This window comes from Phyllobates terribilis, unplaced genomic scaffold, assembly GCF_046119375.1.
Source record: "Phyllobates terribilis strain yellow unplaced genomic scaffold, ASM4611937v1 Scaffold_7__3_contigs__length_470593459, whole genome shotgun sequence".
Taxonomy (NCBI): domain Eukaryota; kingdom Metazoa; phylum Chordata; class Amphibia; order Anura; family Dendrobatidae; genus Phyllobates; species Phyllobates terribilis.
Window position 1 is genome coordinate 98,115,938 of NW_027362767.1, and position 19,120 is coordinate 98,135,057.

The 19,120-nt window shown below is 47.5% G+C and overlaps 1 protein-coding gene across 4 annotated transcripts in view; it reads right to left on the reverse strand.

Annotated features, from left to right (window-relative positions):
• The window catches only part of CDIN1 (CDAN1 interacting nuclease 1), a 545,783-nt gene that overhangs the window by 151,703 nt on the left and 374,960 nt on the right, over positions 1-19,120 (reverse strand). For all 4 annotated transcript variants that reach the window (XM_073637559.1, XM_073637557.1, XM_073637560.1 and 1 more), the window contains 2 exons: positions 15,076-15,141; positions 14,025-14,130 (listed from right to left, as the gene is read on the reverse strand). In XM_073637559.1, the coding sequence (XP_073493660.1) occupies positions 14,025-14,130; positions 15,076-15,141 (172 nt within the window). The remainder of the gene's footprint in view (positions 1-14,024; positions 14,131-15,075; positions 15,142-19,120) is intronic.

The following is a 19,120-nucleotide window of genomic DNA, read 5'->3' on the forward strand; positions in this document are numbered from 1 at the left end:
CACTTGGGGCGTGCATTTCTTCTAGCTTTATGAGTTGCTATCACTGGGGGCGTGCACTTCTTCTCCCTGTATGAGTTGCTATCACTGGGGGGTGTGCACTTCTTCTCCCTGTATGAGTTGCTATCACTGGGGGGCGTGCACTTCTTCTCCCTGTATGAGTTGCTATCACTGGGGGCATGTACTTTTTCTCCCTGTATGAGTTGTTATCACTGGGGGGCGTGCACTTCTTCTCCCTCTAGGAGTTGCTATCACTGGGGGTGTGCACTTCTTCTCCATGTACGAGTCGCTATCACTGGGGGGCGTGCACTTCTTCTCCATGTACGAGTCGCTATCACTGGAGGGCGTGCACTTCTTCTCCCTGTATGAGTTGCTATCACTGGGGGGCGTGCACTTCTTCTCCCTGTATGAGTTGCTATCACTGGGGGGCGTGCACTTCTTCTCCCTGTATGAGTTGCTATCACTGGGGGTGTGCACTTCTCCATGTACGAGTCGCTATCACTGGGGGGCGTGCACTTCTTCTCCCTGTATGAGTTGCTATCACTGAGGGCGTGCACTTCTTCTCCCTGTATGAGTTGCTATCACTGGGGGGCGTGCACTTCTTCTCCCTGTATGAGTTGCTATCACTGGGGGGCGTGCACTTCTTCTCCCTGTATGAGTTGCTATCACTGGGGGCATGTACTTTTTCTCCCTGTATGAGTTGTTATCACTGGGGGGCGTGCACTTCTTCTCCCTGTATGAGTTGCTATCACTGGGGGCATGTACTTCTTCTCCCTGTATGAGTTGCTATCACTGGGGGGCGTGCACTTCTTCTCCCTGTATGAGTTGCTATCACTGGGGGCATGTACTTCTTCTACCTGTATGAGTTGCTATCACTGGGGGCGTGCACTTCTTCTCCCTCTAGGAGTTGCTATCACTGGGGGTGTGCACTTCTTCTCCATGTACGAGTCGCTATCACTGGGGGGCGTGCACTTCTTCTCCCTGTATGAGTTGCTATCACTGGGGGCATGTACTTTTTCTCCCTGTATGAGTTGTTATCACTGGTGGGCGTGCACTTCTTCTCCCTCTAGGAGTTGCTATAACTGGGGGTGAGCACTTCTTCTCCATGTACGAGTTGCTATCACTGGGGGGCGTGCACTTCTTCTCCCTGTAGGAGTTGCTTTCACTAGGGGTGTGCACTTCTCCCTTTATGAATTGCTATATGATAACACCCACTTGTACATAACTAAAGTTAACTCATCAGGTGCCAAATACTGGGATTGCCAATATCTCTGCAATGGAGAGGCAAAAAATATATATATATTTATTCTGCTCTGTAACCACCAATACACTGCATGTCCAGTTCTACATGAAAAAATTGGTGAAAGGTCCAATACTGACTTACATGATTGCAATTTCTGATAGGTGGCATTAGAGGGACTGTTCTGTACATAAAACACAGTATAAGCCTAACTATCATAACCCTGCCGCTTTAATTGAACCCTAAGCTGATAGTCTAATGGTGGTCTATAAAAGGTTATCTGTTTGTATAATTAAAAGTTATTCAACTGTACAATATTCTTTTTCTATAAAGTCCTTATGGATTTTAAAAAATCAGCTTGCTGCCAAAACTGGAGCCTACAGAATTGTAAATACAGCTCTGGATCATAATATAAAGTGGAAATTCAGGTTCAATAGAAGATAAATACAGCAATGATACAGCAAAGTTATTAAACTTTTTCTGTAGATGAATTGCAAGCTATAATATGGTGATAAAGGGAATCTGTCAGTAGGATTAACCCTTCTAAGCAGTCTAAATGGGTATACAGGTCATAAGAAGCTGAATAAAATGATACCTTGATCTCTTCGATCTGATGTCTTATTCCAGAGAAATACACATTTTCTTAATTTATAAACAAGCTGTTAAGATCTCTGGGCCGGACATAGATCTGAATGAGACTCCGCCTCCAGGGCTTATTTTAAATGAAAAGGTGTGAGACATGTAATTACTGACAGTCTGCTCCCCTAATCTACATATCTCATACTGGTAACGACCCCTTTCATTTAAAATAATCTCTGGAGGCAGAGTCTCATGCAGATCTAGGTCCGGCCCATAGATCTTAATAGCTCATTTACATACTAAGAAAAACGTGGATTTCTCTGAAATAAGACATCGGATCGCAGCTATCAAGGTGTCATTTTATTCAGCTTCCTATGACCTGCCTGCCCATATATATGGATTAATCAGGATTAGCAAATTGAAATATACAGTCTTTGCAGTATAAAGCACGTATACTGCAGATATATACACTCAAGTCTGGCTTCATCAATGCTTTTTAAAAATTAAAAATGGGTACCAAACTTATCCAAACTCCCTGTGATCCATGAGATGCAAGAGACCTGTAGTTGAAGTAATTATCCATGACTTCTTGCACCGGGTCACTACTAGCTGCAGTCACAAGTTCATTATCTCACCGATGAATATTCATTGTGCCAGGGCTGCAGACAGGCTGCGTAAAGAATCCTCCAGTGCAGTCAGGGTCAGAACTGCAGAGCGTGGCAGGCTGGCATCACAATATGTCATCCAGCTGACGTACTGTGACATGAAAGCTGACCTTTGGTGGCCTAGCCTTGGCTGCCTGTGGAGAAGTGGAAACTGCCTGTGCATGACCGTCTCTGCCTGCTCCATACCTGACAGATTCCTGGATATCTAACCTCGGAAAAGCATTATTTAGGTAAAGTAGAAGAAAGAGCCAGCTGTGTGTATTTCACCCGCAACCGCATCCCTGGTGGACCTTCCCATGTGAGTCACTGTTTACCCCAAATGCTACGTCTGTCTGAAATCATTCATCTCATATATTTTATTGCTCGCACTCCTTTGCAATCTTAGCGCAACTGTGTGAGCTTTCCAAAGAAATCAGCACGTAATATATTGTGGATGGAGAGGAAGGACTGCAAAAGTTACACGAGGTAGAGCAAAATACACTAAAACGTGCAAAAACAAAAAGGGCTTAGCATATTTGAACGTTGATGTGTCAAAATTATTTTTAGAAATTGTATACAGTGCATGAAAATTTGTTAGAAATTTCAATATTTGTAAATATTTATAAAATTTGACATTTTCCTAGCAGTTTCCCATCAACAAAAATGGTGCGAATATTAAAAGTTGGGCACCATTGACAAAAATGGCACCTTGACACTAACAAGAATGCACGATAATAAAGGGCACAATACAAATTGCATCTACAGTGAGTAAGAGGACTAGAACGCTAGTGCCACCTATTGGAAGTAGCAATAGGGGACACTAGAGTTCTAGTCCTCTTCCTCTCTGAAGAGGCAATTTGTATATTTAATTTCCCAGAGGAGCATGCAGGCCTATAAGTCTCCTCACTCTGACATGCCAGGCCTGGCTTGTCACTTTCCACAAGGAGAAACGTTACCCTAAAGGGTAACATGTAACGCTCTGAAAAAAATGCTCCAGGGTGTAAGACGGGCAGGTGTGAACATTATCTGCTGCATAGACGGCATGTTCACATGGTCAAGGACAGGGTTAGGAACCTTCTTTCTGCCAAGGGCCATTTAGATATTGAAGCCATCCTTCGGGGGCCGTACAAATTGTACGCTAACTCCACCCACAAAGTACCTCCTGATGCTGGCACTGGTGTTAGGACGTAATCTATCATTGCCCGTGCCTCAACGTTCAGTAGTGAACACTGCAAGAAGAAGTTAACAGGCCAGTGGCCATCAAAACACAACTGCCAGCCAGCACTGTGGTCCCCAGGAATCTGCCCGGGGGGGACCACAAAAATACGTGAACAGTCAATTTTTAATTTTGGCTGATCCGCTTATCTCTAGCAGGTATAGCTGGAGATGGGTTACTGACTCCAGGCATGAAGGACAGGAATAGTTGGATATGAGGTCCACATCAGTGTTGTGCTAAATCTAGATTACTTTGCCTAATGGTAGCATATATTATTATTATTTATTATTATAGCGCCATTCATTCCATGGAGCTTTACATGTGAAAAGGGGTATACATAGCAAACAACAAGTACAATAATCATGAACAATACAAGTCACCAACCTTCCTATGGATTTGGGTGTGGCCTGCCATTTTCTCTATGTTTTATATGTCCATCTTCCTCTGCAAAAACACTAGTGCACTAGTACCTCCCGGATCCGCACATTCTTTAACCAAGAATCTGCAAAAACACTCGTGCACTCCCTCATCATCTCCCGCCTTGACTACTGCAACCTCGTGCTCTGTGGCCTCCCCTCTAACACTCTCGCACCCCTCCAATCTATCCTAAACTCTGCTGCTAGACTAATCAACCCGTCCGACCAGCTCTACCCTCACCTACTGTATCCTCCCCTATTCCCTGTAGATTGTGAGCCCTTGTGGGCAGGGTCCTCGCTCCTCCTGTACCAGTTGCCGACTTGTATTGTTCAAATTTATTGTAATTGTTTGTGCTATGTATACCCCTTTCACATGTAAAGCGCCATAGAATGAATGGCGCTATAATAATAAATAATAATAATAACTAGTACAAGAGGAGAGAGGGCCCTGCCCGCGAGGGCTCACAATCTACAGAGGATGGGTGAGGATACAGTTGGTGAGGGTAGAGCTGGTCGTGCAGTGGTATGGTGGAACAAAGGTTACTTTAGGTTGTAGGTTTGTTGGAAGAGATAAGTCTTCAGGTTCCTTTTGAAGGTTTCCATGGTAGGCAAAAGTCTGATATGTTGGGGTAGAGTGTTCCAGAGTTGGGGGGATGCATGGGAGAAATCTTGTATGCGATTGTGGGAAGAGGAGATAAGAGGAGAGTAGAGAAGGAGATGTTGTGAGGATCGGAGGTTGCGTGCATGTATGTACCGGGAGACCAGGTCACAGATGTATGGAGGAGACAGGTTGTGAATGGCTTTGTATGCCATGGTTAGGAATTTCAACTGGAGTCTCAGGGCAATGGGGAGTCAGTGAAGGGATAGACAGAGAGGAAAGGCCAGGGAATAGCGGGGGGACAGGTGGATTAGTCAAGCAGCAGAGTTTAGGATAGATTGGAGGGGTGCGAGAGTGTTAGAAGAGAGGTCACAGAGCAGGAGGTTGCAGTAGTCGAGGCGGGAGATGATGAGAGTGTGCACTAGTGTTTTTTGCAGATTCTTGGTTAAAGAATGTGCGGATCCGGGAGATATTTTTAAATTTTGAGTTGACAGGAAGTGGAAAGGGCTTTGATACGTGGTTTGAATGAGAAATCAGAGTCCAGGATTACCCCAAGGCAGCGAGCCTGAGGGACTGGGGAGAGAGAGCAGCTATTGACTTTGATGGATAGGTCTGTTGGGGGGTTTGAGCAAAATGTGGGAAAGATGAAGAAAGAAAGATTTTATATTATATATACACTGTGTGCAGAATTATTAGGCAAATGCGTATTTTGATCACATGATACTTTTTATACATGTTGGCCTACTCCAAGCTGCATAGGCTTGATAGCCAACTACCAATTAAGTAAATCTGGTGATGTGCATCTCTGTAATGAGGAGGGGTGTTGACTAATGACATCAACACCCTATATAAGGTGTGCTTAATTATTAGGCAACTTCCTTTCCTTTGGCAAAATGGGTCAGAAGAGAGATTTGACGGGCTCTGAAAAGTCCAAAATTGTGAGATGTCTTGCAGAGGGATGCAGCAGTCTTGGAATTTCCAAACTTTTGAAGCGTGATCACCGAACAATCAAGCGTTTCATGGCAAATAGCCAACAGGGTCGCAAGAAGCGTGTTGGCCAAAAAAGGCGCAAAATAACTGCCCATGAATTGAGGAAAATCAAGCGTGAAGCTGCCAAGATGCCATTCGCCACCAGTTTTACCATATTTCAGAGCTGCAACGTTACTGGAGTATCAAAAGCACAAGGTGCGCGATACTCAGGGACATGGCCAAGGTAAGGAAGGCTGAAAAACGACCACCTATGAACAAGAAACATAAGATAAAACGTCAAGAATGGGCCAAGAAATATCTTAAGACTGATTTTTCAAAGGTTTTATGGACTGATGAAATGAGCGTGACTCTTGATGGGCCAGATGGATGGGCCAGAGGCTGATCAGTAAAGGGCAGAGAGCTCCACTCCGACTCAGACGCCAGCAAGGTGGAGGTGGGGTACTGGTATGGGCTGGCATCATCAAAGATGAACTTTTGGGACCTTTTCGGGTTGAGGCTGGAGTGAAGCTCAACTCCCAGACCTACTGCCAGTTTCTGGAAGACAACTTCTTCAAGCAATGGTACAGGAAGAAGTCGGTATCGTTCAAGAAAAACATGATTTTCATGCAGGACAATGCTCCATCACATGCATCCAAATGCTCCACAGCGTGGCTGGCCAGTAAAGGTCTAAAAGAAGAAAAATAATGACATGGCCCTCTTGTTCACCTGATCTGAACCCCATAGAGAACCTGTGGTCCATCATAAAATGTGAGATCTGCAGGGAGGGAAAACAGTACACCTCTGGGAACAGTGTCTGGGAGGCTGTGGTGGCTGCTGCACGCAATGGTGATCGAAAACAGATCAAGCACCTGACAGAATCTATGGATGGAGGCTGCTGAGTGTCATCATAAAGAAAGGTGGCTATATTGATCACTTATTTTTTGGGTTTTTGTTTTTGCATGTCAGAAATGTTTATTTCTAAATTTTGTGCACTGATATTGGTTTACCTGGTGAAAATAAACAAGTGAGGTGGGATTATATTTGGTTTTTATTAAGTTGCCTAATAGTTCTGCACAGTAATAGTTACCTGCACAAACAGATATCCTCCTAAGATAGCCAAATCTAAAAAAAAAACACTCCAACTTCCAAAAATATTAAGCTTGGAAATTTAAGAGTCTTTTGGGTTGATTGAGAACATAGTTGTTAATCAATAATAAAAATAATCCTCTAAAATACAACTTGCCTAATAATTCTGCGCACAGTGTATATCTATATAGCCATTTACTGTATAATATTCTAACATCATAACTGTAACGCTTAGTACATGACAATGGACAGACGTCACGAATACGAACTGCTAACATATACACCATTACAACTAGATTTTGCATGATTTATACTGTATCAAGACAGGAATTGTAGAATTTTGTGAACCTTAAGGAGTTTAAGTTGCAAAAATATTTATTTAGAAAAAGCAAAGAAAGCTGCAACTGATGGAGACAGACACACGGCTCTGCGGCACATAAAGAGCCGGCGCTGGTCTACAGAGGCCACTGCATGGCCTTCATGATACTTTAGTGCCCAGTCTCTCATCAACAGGGCAATGAAAATGCTTGAGTGCTCTTAATTACTGCAAATGAAGTGTTCCTTATGGTGAGGAGCGGAGACATTAGCAGCGAGCGATAACAGCATCGGCTTCGTAATATGAAAACAGTTACAGTGTTGGCAGAAGTCCTGGCTGGCTGAGTGTAGCATACCTGGCGGCGTCCTTGCGTGGTGGTCCATCTCCCACTGTGCAAGAGCGCGCACTTGATCTCCGGTCCAGGGTGTCTCTCTGGCTTCCCTCCTTGCTGTCTGTTTGTCTGTTTCTGCTGCTTAAGGGCGGCGCCCGATCACTTCCTGCTTTTTGTACCTGCTGTGGGTCACACCCCTTGTGCGTCCTCAGCCTATTGCTGTCTGTCACCTGGTATATAGCTCAGCTGCTCCCATCTATCCCTGCCTGAGCATAGTGTTTCATTCAGTGTGTGCTTGCACTCTGAAGGTGCCAGGTCCCGTTCTTTGTCTCCTGCCTTGCGGTATCAGTTCCCGTGTCTGAACTGAGTCCTGTCTTTGTCTCCTGCCTTGCGGTATCAGTTCCCGTGTCTGAACTGAGTCCTGTCTATCTCTCCTGCCTTGCGGTATCAGTTCCCGTGTCTGTACTGTGTCCTATCTGTGTACCTTAACCTGCAGTCTGTACTCGTTCCTTGCCTGTTCGTTCCGCCTTCCTGGAGGCTGTATTTCCAGGCCAGTCTGAACACGCTCCTTGCCTGTTCGTCCTGCCTCTCTGGGGGCCGTATTCCCAGACCCGCTCCTGTATCCCGCTGCAGTGTCGGTCTCCTCCGTACACTCAGTTCCTGTCTGAACTCTCTCCTATCCTTTACCTGTTTTGCCTCTATGTCCGTTCCATTCCTTTTTCTGCAGAGTCTGAACTCGTACCTAACTCCTGCTCGTTGTCACTGTACTTCCGTTTGTGAGTTTGTGGTCCACTCGCTACTTCTCTGCAAGTACCCTGTGGGTATCTGGTTCTGCCTTTCCCTTCTAGTCTGTTCCGTGTGAACAGAGCCCTGTTCCCACCGCGTCTGCGGTTTTCGTTTTGCTCAACTCTGTCCGCCGCGTCTGCGGTTTTCGCTTTGCTCAGCTCTGTCCGCCGCATCTGCGGTTTTCGCTTTGCTCAGCTCTGTCCGCCGCGTCTGCGGTTTTCGCTTTGCTCAGCTCTGTCCGCCGCGTCTGCGGTTTTCGCTTTGCTCAGCTCTGTCCGCCGCGTCTGCGGTTTTCGCTTTGCTCAGCTCTGTCCGCCGCGTCTGCGGTTTTCGCTTTGCTCAGCTCTGTCCGCCGCGTCTGCGGTTTTCGCTTTGCTCAGCTCTGTCCGCAACATCTGCGGTTTTCGCTTTGCTCTGCTCTGTCCGCCCCGTCTGCGGTTTTCGCTTTGCTCTGCTCTGACCGCCCCGTCTGCGGTTTTCGCTTTGCTCTGCTCTGTCCGCCCCGTCTGCGGTTTTCGCTTTGCTCTGCTCTGTCCGCCCCGTCTGCGGTTTTCGCTTTGCTCTGCTCTGTCCGCCCCGTCTGCGGTTTTCGCTTTGCTCAGCTCTGTCCGCCGCGTCTGCTGTTTTCGCTTTGCTCAGCTCTGTCCGCCGCGTCTGCGGTTTTCGCTTTGCTCAGCTCTGTCCACCGCGTCTGCGGTTTCGAATTTGTCTCCCAGTCTGTACTGGACCCTACCCAGCCTGTGCTCTAGTCTGCCTGTTCCTGTATTCCCCGGTGTGGGTCAACAGCCGTGTCCGGAGTCTGACCTGGAGTAGACCCTGGTTCCTCTGCTCGGTTCCTCCCTGGTGCACTGGCGTCGTATGCCGTCGTGCGACCTTGGTCGGATCGGGCAGATACTTAGTTACGCCCCTCCAGGCACTCTCCGGTTCATGGCACAGTGGAATCACTACATAAACACGCACACGCCAGTCAGTCCGGGCGTGTGCATAACAGCATGCTCAGGCCATGGTTCCCGTTGAGCCCCACGGCCTTCGCTCTCTGAGAAGTTTTCCAGCGAATACATGCATTAAAAATAAATAAATAATTTTTTTTTTCTCAGCTGAGTTCCAGGCGAATTACGCACCCGTCCAGATGGATCTATCTGCTCTCGTTCCTGCAGATCCACAACGTTACTATGGGGATCCAAGACAAAGTCGTGCATTTGTGGAGCAATGCATGCTACACTTCAAGTTCTACCCTCTATGTTTTCCCACCGATCGGGTTAAGGTGGCATTCATTATGTCTTACCTGGCGGGTGATGCCTTGGAATGGATCAACCCCCTATATGAAACACAGGATCCGATCCTCCTGGACCTAATGGCCTTCCTGGTGGCCTTTCTAATGGTCTTCGATGATCCTAACCCGGAGGCTCCTGCTGAAGCTTCACCTCCCAGTATCCCGGAGCAGCCCCGATGGGTAATGTGTGTGGGTAGCGCAATAGTCCTCCAGCCCAATGAGACTACTGCCCACACAGAATCCTCACAGGGTGACTACGCTTCCCGGAAGACTTCTCCCAACCTCAAGAGGCAGTCCAGACGTGCTAGACGTAGAGGCAAGCCGTCACGCCAGGGTCTGTCCTCCCTGAGACCTCCTGACCCCAACCTTGAAGTCCCTACTGAAGCTTCATCTCCCTGTATCCCGCAGAAGCCCCAACGGGTAATGTGCGTGGGTAGTGCACCGGTTCTCCTGCCCGAAGAGACTTCTGCCCATCCAGACTCCACACAGGAGAACTTCCTGCACCCGGCATCAGATGCTTCACCCACTTTAACCGGTGTGCATGTCCAAGGATGCTCCAAAGCTGTGGTTACCTCTGAGTCTGTGCACCTCTACTACCTGGCGGAGGACCCCCTGTTGCCTCCTGAATCCTCCGGGATACCACTCGATGACAAATGGAGATAGACTTCTCTACACTCGGTACTCGAAACTTTGTCCGCTTCGTCCTGTGAGCCTGACAATGGGTACCCCAAAGTGGTAGTTACCCCCGAGTCTCTACACCCCTCCGACCAGGCGGAGGACCTCCAGTTGTCTCCAGAACCCTTCGGGGTGCTACCTGGTAGCGAAAGGACAGAGACTCTCCTATACTTTGTACCTGATACCTCGCTCGCTTCGTCCAGTGAGTCCAACCTAGTGTACTCCGAAGCAGAGGTCACTCCTGAGTCTCTACACCCCTCCGACCAGGCAGAGGACCTCCAGTTGTCTCCAGAACCCTTCGGGGTGCCACCTGGTGGTGAATGGAGAGACTTTCCTATATCCTGGATCTGATACCTCGCCTGCTTCGTTCAGTGAGTTCGACCTTGTGTACTCTGAAGCAGAGGTTACCCATGAGTCTCTACACTCCTCTGACCAGGCGGAGTACCCCCAGTTGTCTCCAGAACCCTTTGGGGTGCCACCTGGTGGTGAATGGACAGAGACTTTCCTATACTCGGTACCCGATACCTCGCCTGCTTCCTCCAGTGAGTCCGACCTAGTGTACTCTGAAGCAGATGTTTTCTCTGAGCCTCTGCACTCTTCTGACCCGGCGGAGGACCTCCAGTTGTTTCCTGAATTCTCCGGGGTACCACCAGATAACAAAGACAGTGACTTTTCCTCATTATGTACCTGATAACCCGTCTATTTCTTCCTGTGAGCTTGACAAGATGTACCTCGAAGCAGAGATTACCCCCAAGTCTCTGTCCCCCTCCAACCCGGTGAAGGACTTACAGTTGTCTCCTGTACCCTCTGGGGTGCCACCTGAAAATATGTGGAGAGAGACTTCCTTGTGTGCTGTTCCTGGTACTCCACCCGTTTCATCTGTTGCCAAGGATGGCTGGATAGGAGGTAGCATCCTAGCTAACCAGATGAGATCAATTTTTCCTGTGGACTGTGGAAGTGATCTCCTTGAAGTGAACGACTGGTCCTCGAATTCCCTGCGGAAGATTCTGGCAGGCCTGAAGAAGAGGGGGCGTAAGGGGGGGGGTACTGTAGCATACCTGGCGGCGTCCTTGCGTGGTGGTCCATCTCCCACTGTGCAAGAGCGCGCACTTGATCTCCGGTCCAGGGTGTCTCTCTGGCTTCCCTCCTTGCTGTCTGTTTGTCTGTTTCTGCTGCTTAAGGGCGGCGCCCGATCACTTCCTGCTTTTTGTACCTGCTGTGGGTCACACCCCTTGTGCGTCCTCAGCCTATTGCTGTCTGTCACCTGGTATATAGCTCAGCTGCTCCCATCTATCCCTGCCTGAGCATAGTGTTTCATTCAGTGTGTGCTTGCACACTTAATTGTGCCAGGTCCCGTTCTTTGTCTCCTGCCTTGCGGTATCAGTTCCCGTGTCTGAACTGAGTCCTGTCTTTGTCTCCTGCCTTGCGGTATCAGTTCCCGTGTCTGAACTGAGTCCTGTCTATCTCTCCTGCCTTGCGGTATCAGTTCCCGTGTCTGTACTGTGTCCTATCTGTGTACCTTAACCTGCAGTCTGTACTCGTTCCTTGCCTGTTCGTTCCGCCTTCCTGGAGGCTGTATTTCCAGGCCAGTCTGAACACGCTCCTTGCCTGTTCATCCTGCCTCTCTGGGGGCCGTATTCCCAGACCCGCTCCTGTATCCCGCTGCAGTGTCGGTCTCCTCCGTACACTCAGTTCCTGTCTGAACTCTCTCCTATCCTTTACCTGTTTTGCCTCTATGTCCGTTCCATTCCTTTTTCTGCAGAGTCTGAACTCGTACCTAACTCCTGCTCGTTGTCACTGTACTTCAGTTTGTGAGTTTGTGGTCCACTCGCTACTTCTCTGCAAGTACCCTGTGGGTATCTGGTTCTGCCTTTCCCTTCTAGTCTGTTCCGTGTGAACAGAGCCCTGTTCCCACCGCGTCTGCGGTTTTCGTTTTGCTCAGCTCTGTCCGCCGCGTCTGCGGTTTTCGCTTTGCTCAGCTCTGTCCGCCGCGTCTGCGGTTTTCGCTTTGCTCAGCTCTGTCCGTCGCGTCTGCGGTTTTCGCTTTGCTCTGCTCTGTCCGCCCCGTCTGCGGTTTTCGCTTTGCTCTGCTCTGTCCGCCCCGTCTGCGGTTTTCGCTTTGCTCTGCTCTGTCCGCCCCGTCTGCGGTTTTCGCTTTGCTCTGCTCTGTCCGCCCCGTCTGCGGTTTTCGCTTTGCTCTGCTCTGTCCGCCCCGTCTGCGGTTTTCGCTTTGCTCTGCTCTGTCCGCCGCGTCTGCGGTTTTCGCTTTGCTCTGCTCTGTCCGCCGCGTCTGCGGTTTTCGCTTTGCTCTGCTCTGTCCGCCGCGTCTGCGGTTTTCGCTTTGCTCTGCTCTGTCCGCCGCGTCTGCGGTTTTCGCTTTGCTCTGCTCTGTCCGCCGCGTCTGCGGTTTTCGCTTTGCTCTGCTCTGTCCGCAGCGTCTGCGGTTTTCGCTTTGCTCTGCTCTGTCCGCAGCGTCTGCGGTTTTCGTTTTGCTCAGCTCTGTCCGCCGCGTCTGCGGTTTTCGCTTTGCTCAGCTCTGTCCGCCGCGTCTGCGGTTTTCGCTTTGCTCAGCTCTGTCCGTCGCGTCTGCGGTTTTCGCTTTGCTCTGCTCTGTCCGCCCCGTCTGCGGTTTTCGCTTTGCTCTGCTCTGTCCGCCCCGTCTGCGGTTTTCGCTTTGCTCTGCTCTGTCCGCCCCGTCTGCGGTTTTCGCTTTGCTCTGCTCTGTCCGCCCCGTCTGCGGTTTTCGCTTTGCTCTGCTCTGTCCGCCCCGTCTGCGGTTTTCGCTTTGCTCTGCTCTGTCCGCCGCGTCTGCGGTTTTCGCTTTGCTCTGCTCTGTCCGCCGCGTCTGCGGTTTTCGCTTTGCTCTGCTCTGTCCGCCGCGTCTGCGGTTTTCGCTTTGCTCTGCTCTGTCCGCCGCGTCTGCGGTTTTCGCTTTGCTCTGCTCTGTCCGCCGCGTCTGCGGTTTTCGCTTTGCTCTGCTCTGTCCGCCGCATCTGCGGTTTTCGCTTTGCTCTGCTCTGTCCGCAGCGTCTGCGGTTTTCGCTTTGCTCTGCTCTGTCCGCCGCGTCTGCGGTTTTCGCTTTGCTCAGCTCTGTCCGCCGCGTCTGCGGTTTTCGCTTTGCTCAGCTCTGTCCGCCGCGTCTGCGGTTTTCGCTTTGCTCAGCTCTGTCTACCGCGTCTGCGGTTTCGAATTTGTCTCCCAGTCTGTACTGGACCCTACCCAGCCTGTGCTCTAGTCTGCCTGTTCCTGTATTCCCCGGTGTGGGTCAACAGCCGTGTCCGGAGTCTGACCTGGAGTAGACCCTGGTTCCTCTGCTCGGTTCCTCCCTGGTGCACTGGCGTCGTATGCCGTCGTGCGACCTTGGTCGGATCGGGCAGATACTTAGTTACGCCCCTCCAGGCACTCTCCGGTTCATGGCACAGTGGAATCACTACATAAACACGCACACGCCAGTCAGTCCGGGCGTGTGCATAACACTGAGGTCTCCTGTCAAGATGGCAACTTTATTTTAGAAACAATCTTTAAGGTGCAAAAAGATTTCTCTTTAATATATAAAAAAAAAATAGAACAAAAGAATTTAAAGCTGTCTGCAATTTGACGTGGAGAAAATAGAAAACCTCATCACAATATGCAAAGTGGTAATCCAGAAATAATTATGGAAGAAGACTAGTAACGACTAGGACAGGACCAGACAGTGACATTTCTAGAGATGGAGAAGTTGTGAAGTCAACCCAATCATCTCAAATTAAAGGATGAACATTTTAAAAAACTCTTCCATATGGTGACTCTCTCGTTCCCATTCTCCATGGCAAGTTGGAGCACATGAATTGGGAAATTAATGTCCGTCTAAGAGGTTACTTGATAAAGGAGGAACTGTTCCGATGCAGGAGGACTCACCTGTTCCAGTAGCTCCAAAACTGATCCTGTAGATACATGCGATGACTACTCTCATCCCCAAATGATGCCTTGCTTTCTATCCAATGCACAACATGGCCTTCGACAGCTGAAAAATAAGAACAAATTTAGTAAAGAAGCGCGCACTATGGCTGTTGGTCTAAATCATTTGGCTAAATCCAATACAAACTGGCATTTAGAGAAGGGCAACTTCTACCTTATATTTAAGAAAACATTTTGTATGAGAGAATGCTGTGTCGGCTTTCTCCGCACTCCAATGCAGAATGAATGGGGCAGAGCTGTGCTGCTTGACCTCCGCTCCATTCAGATTGGGCTCTGCACAACCCCACTTTCGGGATCACTGGCCGGACAACGTTAAAACTTGTCTCAAACTCTTTTATTTAATATGTCAAACACATAGCATGCATGCTCTCTAGCCCTTTCATTATATCTTCATTTAAGTAGAAAATAGTCAGAAAAATAATATCAGCACATTTCAGTATCTTCTAAAAATCCATATGCTCTATAAGATGGCACTGTCCAAATGGGCAAATTTATCGGGAGTTCAGGGTAGATAAATGCATCTTCCATGTTGGTAGGAAGAATGACCCAAGAGCTGAACAGGGGTGTAACTTAAGCCAGTCATACACATTAGATGGCTGCTGGCCAAACAACACTTTGGCCGAACGTTTATTCGACAGCAATCTCAGTTGACTCTCCCATACATAAGAGCCGGCAGCTCATCACAGGGAGAACAAAGCGATCAGCAGTCCAAAATCGGACATGTCCAATCAACATCTTTCCCGATCATCAGTTGGCCGAAGACCCCACACACGTTAGACTGTTAGCTGAATCTGTCGATATCAGCAGATTTGGCCGACTGTAGTGTAAGGGGGCCTTCAGTATTCGTTGTTTTATCGGTGTACTCTGTGCAGTATCAGCTCAGACAACAAGATGTCTGTGACCACAAAGCCACACGGACAAGTGCAAAAGGACTAATCCAGTTGGCATAACCCAGATGGACCCCACTATACTGACACTATGGCGGACTTACCTACTGGCACCTCCAGAATGATGTCAGGGGTTTTATCATAGCCTTTTACACGTAGCTGGTCTTCATCTATAAAGAAGACAAGAACATATGAGCAACAAAACAAATGAAAAAGAAACTCCAAACTGAAAATATATCATTCACACTGGTATGAATAGGTTACTACCAAATACAGAATGTGATAAAACAGGCTCAAGTGTAGAAGCCGCAATCGAACAAAACTATTTTATGTCTTCCTTAAAGGGGTAGTCCACTACTTTATATGATCCCCCAGTGTATTCCCCCAGGGCCCCTAAGTGTTTCTCTAAATACCTTGTGGTGCCTTTTCGGCCTGTGAGCGGCGATATCACTGACCGCTCACAGGCATCACGTGACCCCTGGCTCTGACATCCACTGATGTCACGACAAGTCCAGGCTGCAGCAGGGGGTACTCACTTCTGCGATCAACGGTGGACGCTGGGTTGTGGGTGGGGTTACCCCGCGCGTCACACCCGGCATCCGCCGCGCGCTCTCCCTCTCCTCATTCACTGGGAAAGCGCGTGGTGGATGCTGGGTGTGACGTGCTGGGTAACCCCACTCACAACCCAGCATCCACAGCGGGGACCGTGTCACTGATGTCACGCCTTACTTGATATGACATCAATGACGGGTCACGTGATGCCTCTGAGCGGCCAGCGATAGCGCAGCTCAGAGGCAGAAAAGGCACCGCAAGGTATTTACAAAAACACTTCTGGGCCCCGGGGGGATACATTACGGGGGTTCATATAAAGTAGTGGACAACTTTTTTAATCTAGAGAAAGTTGGATGAAAAAAAAAAAAAAAAAAATCACACAAAAAGTACTATGCAAGAAAAAAAAAAACTTTACATGTTTTTTGAAGTGTGGCAAACACAGGAAAAAGTATTAACTCCACGATAATGCTGCCCACGGTACGGTTCAAACCAAGGACCATGGTGCTGCAAGGTGCAAAATCACTTAGTTGGTGATGATTTGTTTGCATGAAGATTCCCGAAAAAAAAACACATTGATCTTCCGTCGTTAGTATAGGTCATCAAAGATTGATCAGTGGGATCTGATCCCCAAGACTTGAAACAATCAGAAGAACAAAGGGGCCATGGCACCATCATGAGGGAGGTTGGCCGCAGTACCAGACCCAGCTCCCGTTCATGGAAAAACATAAAAGGGGCCACATTCTGCAGATTAGAGAGAATGGTTAAGGATAGGCGATCGATGCGTAGTCAGCTACTCCAAGAGTTAGGTTTGTTAGGAAATCTTGGTAACAACCCCTTTGGAGTTCCCTGGGAAAGTCTTCTTATCTCATCAATTGATGGCGTCCGGCTTGGATACGTCATGACTTTATGATCCTGAGGATAAATGGGACATACGGCTGGTGTAGTGCGGTGACCCCCTTCCCTGTTTTCGCCCTTGGAGTTCCCAGTTACCTACATAGCTAGGAGGCGGCTGTGCAGGAGAAAAGCTGTGAAGACATGGAGCACTACACCAGCGCTACGTCTCCGTCACTCTTAGGTTGGTCTGACCACCACCGATCACAAAGTGAAGACACATCCTAAAGACAAACCATCACTTGATGATATTGGACACCTCCTGTAAAGCTCAGACAGGGGCTGTCCCTAATTTTTCTCAACGTCTTAAACAGTACTACCTGCACAAACCTACTGGAGAATAATCAGAACAAAAAATTGGTGAAAGTCCAAAAGTTATAAATAAGTCATCAGCTTTCCTACAAATAAACTAAATAAAGCTAAATAAAGGACAACTCAGGGAATAATCTTAGAGGATGAGCATTTTAGCTCTTGCAATCCATATTATTCCTATTTCTACGTTTGATTACATTAGTTTTAATCCAATGGCGTGAGTAAACCGCAGAGATGCATGTGTACTTTTATAAGCATGTATGGCATATTAAACCCCTCCATGATCAGGGCTATCCTGCCTCACAACGCAGGCGGTCTATGACAAGGTTAATCACACAGCGCTCATTGTTATCTTTCCCTTACTAGGCGTCATAACGTGATCAGAAGAGCCCCCGGTATGTAAGAACACATTGCCCTTGACTTCTGAAACCCTGGAGAACGCTGTAGCATTTTGTACAGATCCATTACGGCCTTGCTTCATGTCTCCATCCATCCTTAACTAATGACCTGGATGTGTAACAGGGAAGGCTGTGTGGTCCTGTCCTAACACCTGCTGGGCTGCTGACACTGCCTTCCCACCGCTCTTTCGGCTTCACCTTTGATTAGAATTAATGATGGTTCCCAGAGGTTGTAAGCTGGCTTCCCATCCATCTATCAGCTCGGGACAAGGATCTCACAGAGACCATTTTCGAACTCTAGTGTTAATTCCCCGCGCAACGTAGAGGTAAAGGGCAAACACAGCAAAAAGGCTACACAACGGAGCATCAATACACAGCGAGAAGACAGAATATAGGGGATGACATCGTATAAATACTGGGAACTGTATTCTCCTAATATTATCAATCCAATAGATCTGCTATACTCAAGGGGAGCCGGGGTGTCCACACAAAGCGCCAAACTTTTTTCCAATAATGCTAACAAATCAGTGTCTTGAAGCAGTTGTCAACCTTTGAGGACTATACATTTTTACTATTAGAATTATTTTTTTTTTAAAGTGTATTTATGGGTAAAAATCATTTTTACAATTGGGTTTCATTAAAAATTTTGCACCATTTGGCTTTTACCAACTAGTTGTTTTCCCGCACATTCAACTTTGATATGGTCTGTGGTCATAAACTTGGGGAGAGGAGTTTGGAAAAAGACAGATAATATAGTTACAAACTCCCCATCTGACCATCATATCAGGGTGACTGATAGATTCCCAGTTAACTCATTCTGAAGCCAGCAATAGACAGTGTAAGGGTAGGGCATACAACCGTTTTCGCTCCATCTAAGAAAACCGGTCAGATTAAAAAAAAAAAAAGTTTCTACATCTTCTCCATTCTGACAGTCCGTGAAAATCAATGATATCAGAGTGCGGCCTGTAGTTTTTCACAGGACCCATAAACTTGCATTGACTATTTTGATCCGGATCAAAAACGGACAGGTCTTCGATTTTTTTCCTAAGACTACACACTACACAGTCCAAGGGAAAAAAATCGGACATGTGCACAGCCCCATAGAATATCATGGGTACGAAAAACTACAGATCGCACTCGTCCGAGAGTCGTGTGCACGAGCCCTAACACACAGGACATAGATGGCAAACAGGGCAAAATTTGTAAAAATGTTTTTTAGCCTCAATTACATGTGCTGAAAAAAAAAAATTCCCCATTGTGGGTTTCTAGTTTTCGAAAACAACATTACCTAATTGTATAATAAAAAAGTTATATAATTTGTTAATATCCTTTGTGTAGTAATAGTTCGTGGTTTGAAATAAATCTCCTCGCAGCCACTGAATATAAACCTGCACGAGATAAAACTGTGATCATGTCACGCTCATGTAGATTTAGTCAAATCGTTTTCTCCAGTGCAAAAGTGGCAAAATCTAGAACTGGGATGTAATAGCAGAGAAGCCCATGGAGAAGAGAGGTATTACTGCAGGAAGAAAGCAGACATATTATTTTATGTTACACAGACTCTTCAAAGGGTACCTGGACTTTCAAGTAACTTTTCAGAATAAGCTGTTTATGTGCATACTACATTATATGAGGAATAACATTATATCTGATTTATATCCAGTTTTTTCCTCTGCAGGTGTTATCTCCTAATCTGCAATAATTTACAATTAACTGAGCACTTGAGAGGAGACTACATGCTATGATATCTCCCATACACAGCAGGGATGGATTCCTGCTCTACATTCATTAATTAGACAGAAGAAGCAGCATGGAGAAAACTATACAGCAGTGTAGATGTGAATCCAGCTCTTGGGTGAGATAAAAGACTTGCTAGAAAGCTCAACACAATCTTTCTGAGAGTCCATCTGCCTATTATCTCACTCCACTCCTCTCTCTTAATCCCTCCTTCATAGAGTATCATAGGATGTGTAACCTGACACCTCACTGTGCTGGC